Source organism: Pygoscelis adeliae, unplaced genomic scaffold (genome assembly GCF_000699105.1).
Source record: "Pygoscelis adeliae isolate BGI_AS28 unplaced genomic scaffold, ASM69910v1 Scaffold13, whole genome shotgun sequence".
NCBI classification, from domain to species: domain Eukaryota; kingdom Metazoa; phylum Chordata; class Aves; order Sphenisciformes; family Spheniscidae; genus Pygoscelis; species Pygoscelis adeliae.
This window is the reverse complement of record NW_008824499.1, coordinates 4,083,160-4,103,184: the sequence shown is the minus strand read 5'-3', so window position 1 is coordinate 4,103,184 and position 20,025 is coordinate 4,083,160. Positions and strand designations below refer to the sequence as shown.

General features: G+C 41.2%; 1 protein-coding gene across 1 annotated transcript in view; it reads right to left on the bottom strand.

Moving 5' to 3' along the window:
• Positions 1-20,025, bottom strand: part of ADAMTS17 (ADAM metallopeptidase with thrombospondin type 1 motif, 17) — a 182,839-nt gene that overhangs the window by 106,542 nt on the left and 56,272 nt on the right. The window contains exon 6 of the mRNA XM_009321473.1: positions 12,007-12,112. Within this exon, the coding sequence (XP_009319748.1) occupies positions 12,007-12,112 (106 nt within the window). The remainder of the gene's footprint in view (positions 1-12,006; positions 12,113-20,025) is intronic.

Sequence of the window (20,025 nt, the reverse complement as noted above, 5' to 3'; positions counted from 1 at the left end):
TCTAAACCCTTTCACATGCTTTGATACATGCCAACAACACACAAAGACAACAGGTTCCTAACACAACTGTACTGGTAAGAGTCAAGGATTGCTTTAACAGTCCAATTCCTGTTGAAGGGGTGAACACAGATATATCAAAAAACACTCATTGTAAAACATGCATCAGTGACTCTTTACTGGGAACCACTTCTCTCAAGTTATCAATGAAGAAACACTGGCTACTTGTCACGATCACCCTAGAGCAAGAATAAAGTTATCTGAGGGCCAAAGGGTAACGTGCCCTTGAAAATGTATGCACTGAACTGTTTCCTTGCCCTCCACAAGATTTAATACACTTCTTGGACATAAAAAAATGCGCTCTCTCTCACTTGCTTCAGTCTAGTTTCAGAAAGCAGGGAATTGTTGCAGAAGGAGCACAGTGACTATGAACGAGACAGTGGTGGGCAGAGAAAGACTCTGCTCATTTCTCTTTTCTGGTGAGCAGAGGCTGCTGTGCTCCTTCTGTAGCTCCTTGTATGCAGAAAGCACCCTGGGGCATCCAGAAGTAACATGCTGAAGGGTAACAAGCTGTTTGCTTTCAGCACTGCCTGAAGTGGTTGAGAATGAGACCTTGGAAAATGTGACATGCATTTCCTCAGAAGATGAAAAGGGAATATAAATTGTAGGGTGGAAAAAAGACAAAACCCTGGGATAGCTGGGTGGGATTTCCCACCCACTAGGAAAGAAAGACAAAAGCTCAATAAGAACGGCTGACGGGTCTGTCACTCAAAGTGTTACCAACCTAAGGGGAAGCTCTTACATGCAATCACTTGAGCACACTTTACTAAAACTTCTGTGAAACCAGCGAAAGCCTCCAGTCAACTACATTAATGACTGAGGGTCAAACCTGAACAAAGAGATGCAACATGAGACATCCTTAAAAGAAAATGCAAGGAGAAGGGAGAGATGGTGGAGCATATTTGCCAAATATGTGCAACACAAGTAACCACAAATGTCCCACACTCTACCCCATCAGGAAGCCACCCACTGTCGAGCGCTGGGGGAAGCAGGGCAGCCTGGGGAATGCACTACAGGAGTCAGGAATGCTGGCTGCCTTCCCGGCACTGGGAGATCAATTCTCCATTCCTGGAGGTGGGAACAAGGAGATGGCCAACATCAAAAGACAAAAGAGGTGTGAAGTAACTGTAATATATATAATTCTACCAGCATCAAGTCTTCTGAAGTCCCCAGACAAGCCAGTGGATACATGCTTTATGGTTCCCAGAGCAGCAGAAGTCCTTTTCACAGAAATAAATATTTTTCAGCCTCTTTCTTTTATTCGTCTTTCTTGGTCTATGTTGCCAATCACTGTGGGCTTGCAGATTCAGTGCAAGAAGAAATCCATCCTATGTGACCCTCTTACATTGATTCACCAAAATGACAGGTGACTGTAGCAGACAGTAACAAACCTGCGTGCTCTCCTTTGCTTGCAAGAATGGAAAAAAAAACCAACCCTGTCTAGGAAAAAAGTTGCACAGGAAATGAGTGATCCAATTGTATTAGTTGCAGTTATAATCTAGCAATGGATCAGTGTGCAGTAGTTCAGCTGAAGACATTTGCTTCAGCTGAAAACATTTGCTGTAAGGACATGGCATTTTCAGTGGTATCCTTGTCACAGCTACTTCCATCACTCAGGAGTGTTCCCCATCCTTACGGAAACTTTGTTTCCGGTAATGCTCTTCCTATATACCAGCTCCCGAAACTCTTGGGATTTTTTGTAATGGTGCAGCTGGGAAAATAATTTATAATCCCAGAACCATCTGGCCTTGGCTGTTCAAAAATTATTTTAAAAGCTCAGCACACTATCTTACCTAGTCTCACTCATTTGATCAGCAGGGAGAGACTTGATATCAAACAGGAACATTGCAAATTATGGCTTGGTATCAAAGCAATTTGGAAATGATATGTTCAGACCAATACTGAAGTGGAATTCTTTGGGTAGTGGGCATGCCTGGTTGCCTACAAACCTCAAGGCTAACGAAGCCAATTTTGCTTTCATATCGTCTAAGAATGCCACATGAAGAAAGTAAAAAGCAACTTGAAAAGAGATACTCTTGCTTTGAATAAGTTTGGCTTGAACATGTTAATGTGAAGACAAATTACAGAGAAACAAAAAAGTCTGTTATCTTCCTAAGAAGATATCTCTTTAGAGGGTCTTTAGCTGATAAGAGGTGCAGCATGCATGTCATTTAACTGATGACAGCTTTCTGGAGACCACATAGGAGTTTTTCTCATGTGATTCTGTTCATTATACTCAGAGGTGCTGCCTGCAATACGACATTTGGCAAACCTGGTAAGGTTACTTCAACAAACACCATAAAAAATTCAGAATGAGTTGCAGGTATGTATTGCAGTACTTAAGGTATACAAAGAAAATACGAATACATTTTTCTAAACAAACAAGTTAGTTTTTTTCTTTGAATGGAGAGAAGCCTCAGGATCATATCTGGGTTAGTATTGAAAAGGTGATAATAACAGAGTGGAATAATGGAGAAAGAGGCAAAAAAATATACCAAATGGAGAGGATGAGACTTAAAATGAGTAGATGGGAGTTGTTGCTTGTGCACACAAGCAGAAAAGCAGAAGACAAAGTCATTATTATAATGCTCCTGTAGGAAAACCCAGTTTGCCACATTACTTTAAAGCTACTAAACCCAGGCGATCTGCATTTTTATAAAAAATTGACCATTGATGACCATGGTGGCTCATGATGGATACTAGGGAAGAGTTCTGCCCTCTTGGGCTAAATCTATCCCATGTTACACAGCAAGCAGCTTTACTTGAGATAAAGGAGGCGCTAGACAGGAAAGAATTTACCCATTGAAAGGTGCTAGCAGTTGTGTTTTCGAGAGGAAGAAAGGAAGCTGTGCTTTTCCTTTGAAGGAAAGATACTTTTCCTAAGTATAAAGGCTACCTCAACTAAGCAGCAAACTGTTTCTAGGGAGCATTTATTTATCCTGTCTAGTTTTAATGTGTATAATTTAAATGAATATTTAAAATGCTAGATTAGAAGCCTGCCACTTCATTAGCTATCTCCGGAGTGATGCCAGCAAACAGCAGGGTGGTAGGAAGGGAGCCCAGCTGGTAGCAGGTGGAAGAGACGGGCAGGCTTTGAACTCTCACTGGCAGGTGAGAGTCAGCTACCTGCTGACAGGGTGGACATCAGAGATTTCTGAAAGGTCAAACTGTCCCATATGAGGATAAGATCTGGCATACAAAATGAGTGTCTCGGTGGACTTCAGAGCAAAGAAAGAAGGTATAATAAAAAAATACGCATTTTTAAGGCTCAACAGCCTAAGCTAATTAGAGTCCAGCAGGAAGGAAACTTTTCAAGCAAGTGAAAACAAACCATTATGATCAGACTCCTTTTGCTTTGCTTTGTTTTACTTAAACAAGAACAAAAGCAGAAAACAGAAAACTGTGGATTATTCTTCTCTTTTTTGGAAACTGGGGTTCAAGTAAAGACATAGATGACAAAACTCCCTGCTGGGTTGGATCCAGCAATGGAAAGAGGCCCAGCATCTGATGTAGGGAGGATTTTGCAAATGGAAAGGGATCAGTGAGAACAAAGAAGGCCTGTTTATTTCATTTGTCTAGTAAACTCTTTTTGCTGAATTTTATTCCCCAACACAACTGTTGGCCAAGAGGCAGCCAACCTTGTTCCACTACAGTGCAGCCTTCCACTGACATAACAGTAAAGGAAACCACATTTTTAGAGGCAACAACATTTCCACTGGCGTTGCTGCTGCTGAGTTACTACCGAAGGCTTTTCCAGGTGACAGTCTGGGATTTATCACCTTCCCCAGCTCTGCAGTCATTTTCACCTGGAACCTGTTGAACTCAGCAGGCCAGGCAAACAGCATGGGTTACAGGCTATTGGAACCCAGCTGCTAGTGGAAAAGTAAATATTTCAGCTAGTTGCTGCCTTTGTATAAAAACAAATGATTATTTGGTAAATGGCACTTGCAAACCTAATATTTCCTGTGTTGGTGTGTGCTGCAGAGGTTGCACAATGGGGACTTGTCCTGTCCCTGTGTTTTGGGTCACTGTGTGCATGAGGCTGTTGCCAGCAAAGCCAATGAAGTATGAAACCAGAACCCTCGTAGCAGGAAGCATATGCAAGATTTGCCAAATCATTACGGCCCAGCTATTTAACATGGCCCTGGCTTACTCAGCAGAACAAGCCTTCAAAAAGACAGACATAGCTGGCAAAGCCACAAAGCTATTGATTAAATGAAAATTGTGTTGTCTGGGAGTTTCTAAATGACTTTTGTTTGCCTGTTTGGTGCAGTTTTATTATGTTAAGTAAAGCTGTACAAGATGCTCAAAAACAAAGAAATTAGAGGGACTGCAAGAGAATGTTGCTTCACTAGGGATGACACAGACATCCTTCACAAAGCATAGAGTAAAACCATAGAAACCCTTGCCCAGAACCACACTAATGCTTGCCACAAGAGTCCAGAAAGCAATGGGAGGTGGACATTCCCACGCCCAGTTCCAATGTGGTTACATTCCAATACTGTAAATAAACTATCAAACTTGGAAGATACAAGGGTGAGAAAAGATACACGTGATAGAGGGACGGTACCCCACCACCATGCTAGGATTAGCAGGGTCAGTAACCGCATCTGTAGATATCTTGCAGGATTACATAAAACTAAAAAAACCCACCCAAAACCAGGCCTATTATCCAGAGTCTGGCACATGATACTACTCAAACGTCTCCATTTCTCCTTCCCAATCTTCTTTTTCTCTATGTGATTTCTGTATGTGATTTTTCTCTATGTGATATCCTACTGTCATTGCAAAAACAACTTGCCCAGACAAGGTTAATATAACAGGGATATTCTACTTCTGGGATTCAAATTAACTTACTCAGGTATCATGTACTGTATTATGTGGGGCAAACCCACCTTCTGTTCAGTGGTGCTGCATCACTACCTCTTCCTCAGGGCAAACCATCCATGCTTGCAGAAGCCTCCACTGATTTTTTTTATTTACATACGTTTAGATCTATATCTGTCTTTGATCTCTGCTTCCTTTTGACTAACTTAGGACACAGTTTTCAGAAAGCTATTATCAAGCAACTAGTATCAAGATACTTAGGTACATAATATTTTTTTTTTCTAAAACAAACCCCTCAGTGTGTTACCAAAACTGGAAGAAGCATCTCCTGAAATTTTAGGTTATACCTAGTTCTCTCTCAAAACCAGAATATGTTATTAAATAATTGCTTTTACTAAATCATATTGATTCTGATGTACAAACATATTTGATGAAATAGGCAGTGTTCCATTATGTCCTTCTGGAGTTGTACAGAGAAGGGCAACTTAACTGTGAAAATGTGCTTGCAATTATCTGTGGAAGAAGAATGAAACCTGGGAGGAGGGGAACAAGAAAAGGGAGCCTGGGAACAGAGAGAGACATTCCACAACAGATTTACAACACAAATGGCAGAAAATAAAATTAGCAGCTCCAGGGTGGGTACAGACTGTTGCCAGCATTTTTGGCCAGCCTCAGGGTATGTCTACATGGCAGTCAGTCACTCCCAGTAATCCTGAAACTGCAATATACTGGAACACCGACATACTCCTGTGAGATTTAAAATGGGGAGTGCTGGCACTAGTAGAATATAGCTGGGTCAGTACTGCCTGAATCAAACTACCCAGCTACTCAGAAAGTCTTGGTGCAGCAACACAGTGACTAGTACCTGAGCTTGCTAGAGTAAAGCTTGCATGGGATTGCCTCTGGCTCCAGTCCTCCTTGGGATCCAACTGACCTTGATTTTCTACCCCTACAAATGCAGATGTGAGTTCCAACATATTGCCTTTCGCAGCATGGTCAGAATAGCCACAGAGGCTTTTACAAAGGCCCAGAGGGAACTGTGCCACAGCTCTCCACCGTAAGACAGAATCTACATCCAAACTGCCAGCAGTGCCATTGGAGAGGTTTATCCAGTCACAAGACAGATCCTGTCAGCCGTAGGCTGCATCCCTGAGCCATCAGATAAATGGATACTACCCTACAGGCCCACAAGATGGGCACCTCTTTGCAAGGTCTCTCTCTGGTAAAACATTCATGCACAGGAGTGAATAAGATGCCTGTGGACATGTGTTAAGTTAGAGTCTTTAACTACATGCTGAAATACTACCCTAAGCATAGAAGTTTGGCCTCATTTGTAGGACAGAGGGACTAGAGTTAAAATTGAAGTTGTCCAGATAACCTGAAACTGAGACTTTGGTGCTTCTACAGGTTTGATTCTGCAACTTTAGTAATGTTGGTTTTAATGCCTTTTGGGAGGTAAGAACTAATCTGGGGGCAGATTGCTTCCTGGCAATTAATTGGTGTACTTTTGCAATAGCAATGAAGAAAAACATTCCACAGACATTCAGGTCAGGCAGAACCTGCCTAATAAATGTGGGACTAACTCATGCCTCTGCTACACTTCAAACAGCAGTTGCAAGGTCTGACTTCTTTTCTGTGACTGATCTCGCTGTCAGCACCATAACACTCAAGGATCCTACTGGTTGCTTTGCTCATACTTCTAAAATCCGGCTCTTTACAAATGCTATGAAGAAATGCTTGCATTTGCCATCATTACAATGCAGATGGTCAAAAGAGCAACACAGAGCAGAAAAAGAAGCTCAGATGGGAGCTTTTTTGAAAAATAGGGTTAATGTTTAAAGTCAGCCAGGATAGAAGCTACACTCAGCTGCCTACATTGGTAGAGCCGCGCATTCAAGGCTAGACTACGGTGAGCTGCTCTAAAAAAGACAGAGGGTTGGGGGTTTTTTTCAGAACAGCTTCTCAGCTCCCACAGCCTGCACCTAAATGTTACAATCCCAAGATAAAATGAGAGAATCTGTAGCAAAGGTCCCTCCATTTTTATATCGTTGCCAGAACCACTCCCCTTGCACCACCACCATGATTTGGCTGGCTGGCTCCATTGCTGCTGGCACTGCGCTGACCGGAATCACAAAACAGACTGTTTAGGAAACAGTTTTATACCAGCACAGTGTGCACTCTGCAGCACTACCTGACTGCTCAGATCTGTCTCCCATTTGCTTTGGTGGTCCTCAGCTTCCACATGAAACTTTTCATTTTTAAAATGCATTATGACCAAATCTTTATAAATTGCAGGGCGGGGGAGAAAGGGGACTGTTAATTTCCTGTTTGGTTCTTAGGATTTAAGCTTGTATGCCTGCAACACACTGACCTGGCTTTGCCAGTGTAAGTTGACACAGGGCATTATTCTGTACCTTTTGGATCTGCTCAAGACACATTCCCCTTCAGCCTGCAATATTTTCACATTCTGCCTTACAACTATTTGCATGACAGAATCTCTCTGCTGGGTGCTGCGCTAGACATATCAGGGAGGTAAGTTTATTTGCAAGTCTATTAGCATAAATATCAGGCCACAAAGGGAACATCTAAAGAGTGCTTTTCCCTTACTTGCAACACTACTATTGCTTGAGACACACCACAAAGGCCGTACTTAACTATGCAGCAAATAATTATGCACCCTAAAGTAATTTTAACAAGGCTACATTTATTAATACTTAACATCTAAAGCAAATAATCATACCAGACAGAAACCTGCCGGATCTAAACTCTTCTCTTGTCTGATTCCAAATCCAGAGCTGTTTGGTGTGTGCACTGTAGGCTTTTTACCTTTGGACTCGTTTTTGTCCTCATCTGTTTCAGCTTCAAGTTTGAGGCCATGCGGTTTCAGACTGTTGGCAACAGACTGCATCTTGCTTATTGTCAGTTGATTTTGATTCACTTTCTTAAGGGCATCTGACACGGCGTGGCTTCCAGCCATACCACCTCCGGCTATTCTCTCACCATCTAGAGGCAGTGCCAGGTTCCGCTAGCTCATGAATGGGAATCTTCCCTCCTCACCCAAGCCTGCCCCCCATCCCACAACAGGAAAGCCGAGGCTGTTGAAAGAAACAGGAATGGCAACAAAGCTGGCATTGTTGTCCTGAAAAACCACTGGCTACAGCCTACCCGCTTCATTTAGGGGATAACGGATATAAGGATGAATCCCAGCTTTTGTTTAAAAAACTTATTTGCCTTTTTCTTTGGAGAATAACTTGAAAATGGTAACAATGTCACTGCTGTAGGCAAAAAGAGAACCAGGGGAAGGGGAAGTGGCACTATTTTTCTAAAAGTCACAGTTTTTCAGGGTGGTCTTTGGGGTATGAATCTCAGATCAACTTCACACTAGTGCAGTTCATGAAGGAGGAGGGCAGCACCATTCAGCATCCCACTGACAGCAGTAGGGTATTTTCAAGCTCTTACTGATGGAGTTGCCCTGCTAGTCTGAGGAAAGATGAGAGTAAGAAAGCGTTCAGCATATTAAGCTATTTATAACATGAAGACCTTGGACTTATACTTTTGAAGACTTCAGGAACCACTGCGATCTCTGGGTCTTCCCTTTTGCGTAGGTCAGAACACAGTACTCCACCCAGCAATCCCTGGATAAAAAACAACTAACTGTGGTTACATTAAAGTGTGTTACTTTAAAAGACACTCACTATTGACCATGCTGAATGAAGCAACGAGGCTTGCTGAGGGTCCTGTCTTGTATGGTAAGAAGTTTATGATTTGCAGCCTCATCACGTATTCAGTGGTCTCTACCCTGCCTGTTACCTTTTTGTAACAGCAAAATTCTTCTCCTGGATTCTTTGTAGGAAAAATTGTATCTAAATACAAATGGATGCTCCCTTTGTGTCCATGGACCAAAATTATCACTCCAGATTTGTAGATATAAATACAACAGATAAAAGTTATATCACTCATTCCACCATCAAGCAACAACAACTCTATAGGTTAAACCTGAAGATGAACTTTTATAGGGCCTATAAGCATCACCCTAATTTAATGATCTCTCCATGTTTTCACAGTGCAGCTGTCTGTAATAGTGTTTTTTGCAGTGAGTCCAAATGACATTAGTGGCAGATTAGGAATCTGACACATCAATTAGTAATCCATTCACTTTTTCCAAAGTCTACATCAGAAACTATCCGTGAATGCCAAACTGGCCTTGTAATCTCCACAGACATTTGTTAGTTTTAGGGCAAGAAGTAATAAATCTCAGCTTTTCTACACTCATAAGGAAATCAGCCTTCAATAAAGCTCACAGTTATGGCTCTCCAAAATTTATATTTTTGCCAATATGGATGTAAGTTTTGATTGGAATTTTTTAAATTAAGAAACTTGCACCTAGTTTTCCTTAGTTTTCATTTTTAAACCTGAAGCTCATGTCAGCTTCTTTGTCTTCATCTCTGCAATGTGTTTCCTTACATTTCACAGTCGCTTAAAAACTAAAAGTTTGTAGGTAAAGTGTGCAAACAATCCTTCTATTTGCACAAGATGCGCTGAAACAGGACTGCTCAGAGCATCCTGTTGCAGTTCAAAATCAGACAAATAAGGAGAGGTCTGACACCTAGTAAGGTCAACGAAAAGACTCCTGTTGACTTCAAGGCCAGAAAGGTACCAGTAAATTGAGTAGACTTCGAAATAAGTAACTAGGCCACTGGTGGATGACAGTATAAAGGGATGATTTTGATGCTCAGGTTGGGTGATGAGAGACAGATGGCATTTTTTCCCCCTCTGTTTTGATTTGGCACACTGGGGTTTGGTTATGCATGCTTATGGCTGAGCTTAAGCAAGGGAAGAGGGGGCAGAAGGGCTGGAGGGCTTGCTCCAGTGTGTGATAGAGCAACTCATTGTGAAACAGGCTAACCTGGAACATGTCCCCAAAACACCTGTGGCAGCAGAATCCTGCCAGCAGCTTCTCTAACCTAACCCAGCTAGCTCCTTCAGTTGGAACCTTACTGGCTCATTTGCCATCTCAGAGCTACATTCCCCAGACCCAGACACCTTAGGTCCCTAGACTGGCTCTTACAGACCCTCCAAGTCCCTCCAGTACTCAAGTACTCTTCCCAGTCTCTCTTGACTGAGCCTGTTCTAGCCTCTTCTCTCTCAGTAAAGTGGGTCATGAGGCAGCTCTGTTAGAAAATGCAGTCTCCTTTATCATTTGTCCTTCTTCACCTGCAAACTTCATTTAAGCTCTCCATCTCTCCCCACAATTGGATCTATGACTCTCCTGAAGCAGAAGATTCTCTGCACAATAGCACACTCACTGTCCAAACCCTCCAGAGTACTGAACCTAAGCCACCCTCTGTCAACCCCTTTAGACATCTCATACCCACCTCTTGAAATAAATAGTTTTCCAAGGTGGAGGCAAAGAAAGAAAATCAGCAGAGAAAGGACATTATGGTCTTACCACCAAAATTGCACTCGGGAAGAAAATGGAGTTTGCTATTTTCTGCAGAGATGGAGAGCTGTATCCGAAAGCATTACATCTCCTATTTATGTTGTGGATTTTTTGCAAGGCATTATTAGAAGGAAGCTTGACAGCTCTGCTGGGAAACTTGGCAAACACCAGGGCAGACCAGTTTCACTCTTTTACACAGCTGGATTTTCTGCAGCTCAAGTATTTTTCCCTCCTGCTCTTGGCCCATCCAAGATGAGTGCTGAATTTCCTTTAACGTTACCCCCAGTTAATTTGTTATTAAATTTAGGCTCAGTTTAACATCTTGGCATGCGATTTAAATAAAACCAAAACCAAATGTCCTTCATTTCTGCTGAAACCACCCTCGGTTTGGCTCAGCTGCCTTTGGTGTCACTGGAGGGTGAACAGGAGATTCATTTTCGTCTTGTCATTTTTGGTAGCAACCTAAATATCCTCCATGCAACTTTGAAATACATTGCCATAAAGTAATTATTTGTCATGGAATGAGACTGGCCAGAATCTGAACATGATACATTGGCTCTGACTTAGCTGTCAAATACTTGTTACTGTAGAAAAGGAAGATACAACAGACACATAAACAGTAGGAGTCCAGAAGGGTGCAGACAAAACTTACGCACAACTTCTTACTAAAGGAACAATGGTGGGACTTCCCACTTTCCATCCAGAGAGGCTAAAGGAAGGAGTGCTTGAAAATCCCATAGGTACAGCCCTTGCCCCTGTATAAATTTGTTCCTGGTCTAATTCTATATCTTACACAATCTAACTGTGACACAGTGCAACCAGAGTGATGTCAATGGAAAGGGAAAAAAGCTCGTAAGTATTATGAGTAAGTGCATATTACACTTAGCCTGGAAAGCAGTAAATGTGGGTGCTGACCTTTGGGTTAACTCATTAACTGCGCTAAGACGATGCAGGTGACTCTTCCAGTCAATTTTGCTTTCTTCTGTCCATGGGATATTTACAGGCAACTTTAAAAAGTCTTCAAAGTCACCTGCAGAAAGTACCCAGTAATCTCATTCTGCAAATTTCTATCTGACTAGGAATTATCACGTTCTTTGCTGTTTTTTCCAGTCAGTGTTCAAAGCGTGTTAGTTAGCTGTGATTGAGCTGATAAATCAAGTTATAAGATTTCTTTCTGTTGATCAAATAATACCGCTTAAGGGCATTTCCAAAATACTGATGTTTACAATTTCAGCCACAGTAGATTACTTCACATGCAGAGATGAAACCATTACCAAAGTATTTAACTATTAAAATCCTTGACATAGACACCTGAACTTCAGAGAAAATTTAGCAAGTTCAAAGATTTTGAAGTTGATGTCGTTTTTGTGGACCTATGCTACAGTGTAAACAAAAGCAGAATTTGTCTCTAACTACGACCATCAATCATTTAAGAGAATGAGGCCTCTTTGTGCTACTCAAAATCAAAACATAGAGTGGAAAATAGGGGAGGATCAAATAGAAAGATTCATGTGTGCTGAACTGAATGTTGACATAAGCCTCCTAAAAATTAAGTTATTTATCAATCTGCTAGATTTATGAAATCATAACAAACATGCCATACTAGTAATTTCACTAGTATGGCTTTAAATAAAAGTATGCTATAGTGGCATCAGTAAAGAAACAGAAGGACAAGTTCTTACTTGTGCCCAAGTTCATGTGCAATTGTAAATGCCAGATTGAGACCGTTGTCTTCAGCAAGAACACACTTTCTCTTGGCACTGCAGACACCTCCCAGGTAAGCAATTCCTGCACAGAAACACAGAGAACGTTCCCATCACAATCAGTGAAACAGCTCATTCAGTCAAAACATACAGCAGTAACTCAACCAAAAGGATAAAAAATGCGCCTGGTATAAAAAATATTAGAGCAGTTTGCACACAAAATCATCTGAGTATTTTGTTCATCATCTTATTGAAAAATCAGTCTAGAATTTTGTCAGACAGGAAACAAGTTAAACACACTCACTTTCACTGCTTTCATTGGAAAATATATTTCACTGACTCAAAAATTCATCTAAGCTTGGCTATTAATGTCCCCTACTACAATGTTAGAAGATGCAGTGAAGTAGCCTTAACAAGATTTAAATGGAGTTCTCCCCATTTTCAGAATAAATTTGGGGAGAAGGAATAAAACAATAAAAGCAGAGACTCTCTGAAAAGATCTTACGTTTTCCCTTATTTTCATACTTAAAGAAAGCAAGAGTGGTAGAGTCAGAAAAGCTGGCAAACTCCTGATGGTGAGTCACAAAGCCAGTGTAGGTGGCAGAAATCTTCTATGACTTAGTGGAATTTAGGATTTGATCCCATGGACATTTGGACAGTACTCTCTAGGCCTGTTTGTGTGGGCACCACAAATGGTTGTAGGCTGAAGTCAAAAGGGAATTCAGAAGTTACAGCATGAAACTTCTGCTATGGAAAAACAATAGTCCTCATATGCCCTTCCTGCATCCAGACTGTCCCCTGCAGAAAGTGCCATTGTACTTGGAAACGTTGTGATGGCACCACAGGCCACACACAGGACAATTTGCTGATGAGATTTTGTTTAATCTGCCACCTAGAAACCACAGTTAAGCCATTGTGAGTTACGCAGAAAGGTTACAGACAGAGCCTAAGGATGCCTCTATTCATACAAGTCTTCCACTGCTAAACAAGCACCTCTCAAAAGCCACACAAACAGCTCAAGTGTGCACACAAAACGAGACTCCCAGATAGCATGCAGCAACCTAAATGCTGAGTTCATCCTGCCTCTTCACACATCATTCTGCCGTGCTGGAAGAAGGGGAAGTGTAAAGACCATCCACAAATGCCTTTCATTTTTTTCACAGCAGATACATTTGCTTATATTTAACAGAAAACAAGAAATCTATTTCCTCGCTGTAATACTGTTCTCACAGAGGGGTAGCTAGGATCTAGCTGCCTTTAATGAGTAGACCACAACCATGCAATGGAGACACGATCTCTCTTTTTTTTTTTTTTCTTTCCTCCTGCTAGAGTTGACAAAGCTGTGTTTATCAGGGTGCAAATGGTGTAAAACTTTAGACCTGGAAGAAGTCCAGTTCTGTTTTTATGAGTTTTGACAATATGGATATTTGTTGCCAGTGGGATTCTGGATGGAACGAAGGGATGGGCAATAGCCTTTTAATTCAGCACTAGCAGCAGAGAGTGAAGGCAGTGCAGAAATCAGACACTAACATTTGCTTACTTTAAAAGTGCTGACTGTGGAAGGCCAGATTCATACCACATGCAAGAAATGAAATCAAGATTTAATCTTTTTAAATCAATGACTATAGAAGGCTGGATTTCAGCATTCTTCTTAACTGACTTGCTTTTTACTCGCACAATAGTCATAAGGACGTCAAGGAATTGCTCAGGAAGTAATACGTTACTTTGAGAAAAAGATTGCAACCTCAGTCCACACACCTGATGGCCTAATGAACAGGTCATAGAACAGAATCTCAACTGTAGGTGTCTGCAGTGTGTCTTGGGCTACGAACATGCCTTCTGTTTCTTTTAAAGATCACAAAACATTTCTGGTTGATTTCTGAGAGGGAAGTAGATATTTCTCCTGATTTATATCTGCTACCGTGCACCCTCATGGTGACTTACAAATAATAATACCCTCACCAATAACAGTCTTCTGCTTCCAACCCTACTTGGGATCAGCAATTTCTGGAATACTTTTGGCAGGAGGAAAACGCCGTTTGGTAAAATGTTAGTTTATTGTAAAGCCAATAGCAGAAGGTCTGAGATTAAGAGCAGCTACCAGATTTTGGTTAAAGGGAAGCAAAAATTGAATATTTGAGTCACAGAAGATGAAAAGGAACAATTAGGTGACTCAGCCAATCCTCTGCTTCTTTAGATTTGTGCCTTTGTGCATTCTGAGTTCTTAAACCCTCTCCCAGCACGCATACTTGAAACAGGGTACTTGGGAGGAAGGATGCTTCATGCCAAATTGCTAATCCACTCCATAGCTGCCTCTCCACTGGAGCACACTATGTTGTCACAGGAGGCAAAACTGTGATGGCCCATCGGCTGCTGATAATCCTGATCCCCAGCTGTGAGAGAGGAAAACTAGCGAGGGCTGTTGAGTTCGCCTTCGCTCATTAGCTTGCTCAGCCCAGGCTCTTCCCTCAATGGCGTGCTATGACCCTGTGGCACAACTGCCATCTACTCAAAAGTTGATGTAGATGGAGATCCTTCTGCCTCTTGGGGATGAGGCAAACATAGTTCATAATAAACTGACCCAACTCAGCTGAAATACACTTTTACTAAATAGGGAGGGATATTTTGGTTACCTTTCAGCAGTTTTAGGTACAGCCAACAGCAATGACCACAGCAGGATTCTTACTGAAAGTGTTTCATTCCTACTACTACACCTGATTATTCCACCTTTCTCTTCCATTTAACCAGTGTCAATATATATCTCAGTTGTATCTGACACATGAGGTTTTAACTGAGAGGCAACAAAACAGTATTGCATCTCAAGCTCAGTGGTCAGTCAGGCAAGCTGGTTTAGCTTGAAATGATTCATGCTAATTTCCTTCTGATAAATTTCATAAAATGAGGCTGATTCAATGTTTGCTGTCACTTGGAGATGGAAAGGAGCAATATTTTTCCATGTTTGGGAGATGTGGTGTAGCAAAATAGTCTAGAGTTCTGTCAATATATTAAGAGGTTAAATATCAATTAAAATATCAAATACATTACCTCAAATGGTAATTCTTCTGAAGTCTTTGTTTAGTGGTTCTAATCCCCACTGAAACTGACTGGCAGTAACACTGCTCTGTGCTAAAAGTCTCATTATTCAAAGGTGGAAAACTAACGATTGAGGACTTGTACATCCATCAGTGGCTGAAAAAGTGACTGTGGCTCAGTTACAGACTTTTAGTCACCTTATTTTTATTAGTTGTTTTCAATGCTTAATGTGAATCCTGTGTGGCCATTTTATAATATTTACAATGACCAATTAAAAAATGTAGACATCTAAAATTAGTTTATTACTACAATTATTAAAGACTTCTGTTGCAGTGGAGCCTGGGGATCACACAATATAGGAACAGAAGTGGACTGGGCAGTCCACTTATTATTCTTCATAATCCTAGAAGAGCAGACAGCAGAAAACTTTGCAGTACATGAAATGAACTCAGTAAGAAGTCCAGCTCATGAACTGCTGAGTGCTTATTAATAAGAGTCATTCTGGAACAGCAAGCCAGTTATAACAAATTGTTACAACATTTTAAGCCTGAAAAAGCTTGCCTCAAAAAAGTTTTTGGAATATATATTTTCTATCAAACCACTTCCTAAGACTATAATTTTCTTTTGGACCAGTACATTTTACCATTAATTATTTCATTAGAAGATAAATAGCAAATATGCTATTGAACTGCAAACACAATACAGTTCTTTAGTAAATATATCTGAGCCATTAAGACAAATGCAACTTTTTTGTAACCCAATACAATGATCCATATAATTGATATGCAGAGGAAAATACACCTTTAACCGACAATGATAGTAGTACAATGCCTTGGTAGCTGCATTAATACGATTTATTTTCTTCATTGGGATGAATGGAAACTGTTGTTTGCCTCTTAAAATTCCAGATTTTTATCTGAGCCTTTCAAGTCTGAAGAACTGGAATAGAAACTTCATGAATTCAGATGTGTTCATGAAAATCCTGGCATGCTGTGGTTCTACCAGGCTGCGAATAATATAAGAGGAACTTCTCCTGTTTGGTAATTTTGCTTCTGGCCCTGTCTGGGAGACAGGTGTGTGAAAATGAAAAATAGGGAAGAAAGTTGAACTGGGTTTTTTTTGTTTTGTTTTGTTTTTTGTTTTTTTTTTAACCCCACACGTCTGTGCTCATGCAAATATACAGACAGTGGCTTTCTTCAGGGAAAAAAAAGTCCTTATCTTTCCAGATACACTATTAACCGCCAGCAATTACCACAAATCTATTTTTAGTATCAAAAAAGGTCAAGCAGGAGCATCAGTGGTAGAGAGAAAGGAAAGCCAATTACTATTTTTACTATTACCAAGTGTGAAGGTTTTTTCCTTTCTCTCATGAGAAATTGCATAATTACAGTCCATAACTTCTGTGCTTGGGTTTGAACATGCAAAGCTATCTACACTTCCACAGCAAACCTTAGGACACAGGCAACTGTGTAAACTCAGATTTATCCAAAAAGTTGTCATACATAAACAGTTTGCAGCTGTTGGCCTTTCTGCCAGCTAATGAGCCCTCTGCTAGCAATATCTCTAAGGGGAATGATTACATTTATCCTACCAGCTCAGCTAGGCATTAGGATATTACATACTTGCCACAGTGATAGCCAAAGCTGGAAGAAGACAAGTTCTGGTGCGTGGGTTCACATCTCATCCTATTCGAAACACCCGGGGCTTCCTTCTGACGACTGTGGAATATTCACTCAGCAAGTGGTTTATCCAGGTACTCCAGCTTTCAACTCTCTAATGTCTTGTTTTCATTGCACTCCTAATACTTTAATCTCTTCTTTTGCCAGCCACCTCTGGAGACAGAACTTTTACTTGATTAAAACTTGGCTAGCTTTCCTCTTCTCAATGTATTTGCTGTTGGGAAGGGAGCCAAACTTGAAGTCCTGAAGTCTGCTTGGCACAAATGGAGACTCACTGCATATCCACATGCACGCAGCAAACCTCCCATTCCCCACCATTACTAGTTTGGTGTTGAGCTGACGTTTTTCTCATCCTCCCACGGTTTTCAATTTGTGCAGCTCACACATTGCCATCAATTACACTCCTGTAGCCTCTCTTAACATCCGACATAAGTAATATCAGGAAACCCTAGAAGTGATTCATGCTCTGCCTTTCCGTTCAATTGTGTTGATATGTTTGACAGAGATGCCCTGCCTGTATTTACACATCAAGTCAGTCACCAAGGGAATCTTTCAGTGCTTATGATACTTAAAAAATGAAAAACACTTTTCCTTTCTATAAAGCCTACATATAAAAGGTTCCAAAATTTAAAAAAACATTAAAGAAGAAGTACTCACTAAACTGCCTCCAAGATAGGTAATAACACAATCACTGTTCTACAGCTGAATAAACAGAGGTCCCAAGAAGTCAGCGGTATCCAGGTGAAAAAAGAACAGTATCCATGGAAGGACCCTCTCCAGCATGTACGACACAGAGGGCCCAAGGTTGTTACCATCACTGTCCTACTGAGCCTCCAGTTCCAAGTTTGGTTTACAGGGATCATCCAGAAGAAGCTAACAGGGCGAGCTGTTCCTTCATTTTATGAGAATGTGCTAATTCAAAGCCAGACATGCAATTTTGGTGGCACAGATTAATTTGGCTTAATGCTGGATAGTCATCTAGATGCCAATTTCTGTTAATCTTGCAGTAACAACATGGTTTCCATTAGAGTTTAATATTCACGTGTGGAAACTGTTTTCCTTAGCAATAATTTTCATTGTCACTGTAGTTAATGAAAACCACGCTGGAAACAATACACTCATTATGAATCACAAGTACAGGAATTATAGTACAACCATCCAATGCAGGGGAGACAGCTATAGTCAGGTACAAAAACAAGTTAACAATCATGCCAAGTGCTGTACCCAATGCAAGTCACAATATTTTGAACTCGGGTATTTATACAGGAAGAGTTCCTGACGCCATGGACCATCGACGGAACTGGCTCCCAGACACTGCAAGAAGTCAACCATAGTCTATTTCAAATACGTCTCCCCATAAATGTGCCTTTACTCTTAAAGGGAAGGTGAAATATGAAATAAGCTCAATCTCTATGTGCCTGAGAAAGAAATTGACGCTGACAATAGGGACGCCATTTTTCCTGTTTGCACTTAATCAAAGGTCAGAGAATATGACCCACTATCTGTCTCATTCTCTTGGTGCCATACAAGAGACGAAAATGAGTCCAGGGAAGAAATTAGTTCAATTCACTTGACCTTGTTGAGTGGCAGAACATCCACTCCCTGTTGAGGGCTTAAATTCCCTCCAGGGTGGGAGGTGGTTGAACCATATCGAGGAAACAGGGCAACACGGGACTGGTCCAAATACAACTCTCTACACAGGACTGGGTAGGCACTCAGACAACAAGGGAATAGTCAAAGTCCTCAAAAGGAGTTTGTAATTCTGCAGAATTTAAGCTAGAATACCATCCAGGCAGGTGTATTGTGTATACAACTCCCCTACTTTCAGCTGGTGGAGGAAAGTAGCGGAGGAAGTAGTTTCCAGCACTGATGTTTTTGAGCATTGGTAAGCCCATGCCATTTCTGCAGGCAGAAGATGATCTGGATTCCTGGGAATCCCAAGAAACCTCTAGCTAAGGGCATGTGAGGTTCACTTCTCCGACACTACAGCACACATTTGTTTTCATACATGGTTTTCAAACTGGTATCCAAGTCCCCATATACATTCTTCCCTGCCTCACTGAGAAACTGGCAAGTACTACACCAACTTTACAGAAAAGTGAGCTAAGACACAACATTCAAGTAACTGGTAAGATCACACAAGAAGTCACCACTACTTCTGAGAATACACATCAGACCCTGACTTTCTGTACCTAGCCAACTTGTTGCAAATGTGCCCATCATCTCAGAATCCTCTTCTTACTTTGGAGAATCTACCTTATTCCAAATTTCAACATGACCTCTATAAAACTCTGTTCCTTGCCTCCAAACCAGCATGACCTGCAGAGATGCAGCACGCTTTCCCAGAACTCAGTGTACTCTGTGGCTGGACACCTCCCCTGCGGAACTGACTGCTGTCCCGTAGTGCCCAATAAAATCTCTTCTTCCTTGTAACTCTGAAAACACTGCCACTTCCAGTATACACAACTGCTGTCAGAATCCCAAAAGCCCAGCAAGAAAAATAAATAGCTGAAACACAAAGCATACTTTCTGAATCTCTTGATTTTCATTACACACACCCTGAAAGACTAACAAATAAAATCTCTCCCTGATATTCACAATACTAGCTGTGATGTTTCTAGGGCTGATAATGTAATACTCTGCAGAACACAAGGTCCTAACAGCACAAATGAATGAAATACACAATATCTTTTATAGGGGATACTTTTCTGACTACTGGGAATCCTTGAAGATATTTGGTACTGAAATACTGCTACGGCGCCCAAGGGTCTAGCGACTGGCCCTGGAAAACATTTCTCAAGACCAGGACTCTAACTGTGACAGCCAGATTCAACCATGTGCCTTAGTCTTTGTGAAATGACTGCGATTCACGCAGATACACCCAAATCTTAGCCACAGCACCACTGAAGCTCAACAGAACTTCTCAGCTGACTCTTTCAGCCCACACTGAACTCTCTGCAGGCATGCGCTGCTCCCATTTTCAAACAGATTAGCTGACACCTAACTGGGGTTTGTCTATGCAAGTTGCCATACTCTATACCTTTCTGACAAAAAGGCCTTTGTGAGGCTAGACCTCTTCATGTCTGTAAACCTGTAAAGAAGGCAAGATTCTGCAAATCATTAGGGCTTAAAGGAGCGCTTTTGCTATCTTCTTTTTCTCTTTGATTAATTACCCTGCAGGACAGCAATTAATGGAACATGCAGAATCCCCTCCCCAGCATAGCCAACTCTCAGCTTTAGCTTTCAGTCTTTCTGTGGGGTTTTTATGTTTCCTGGGAACCCTCCT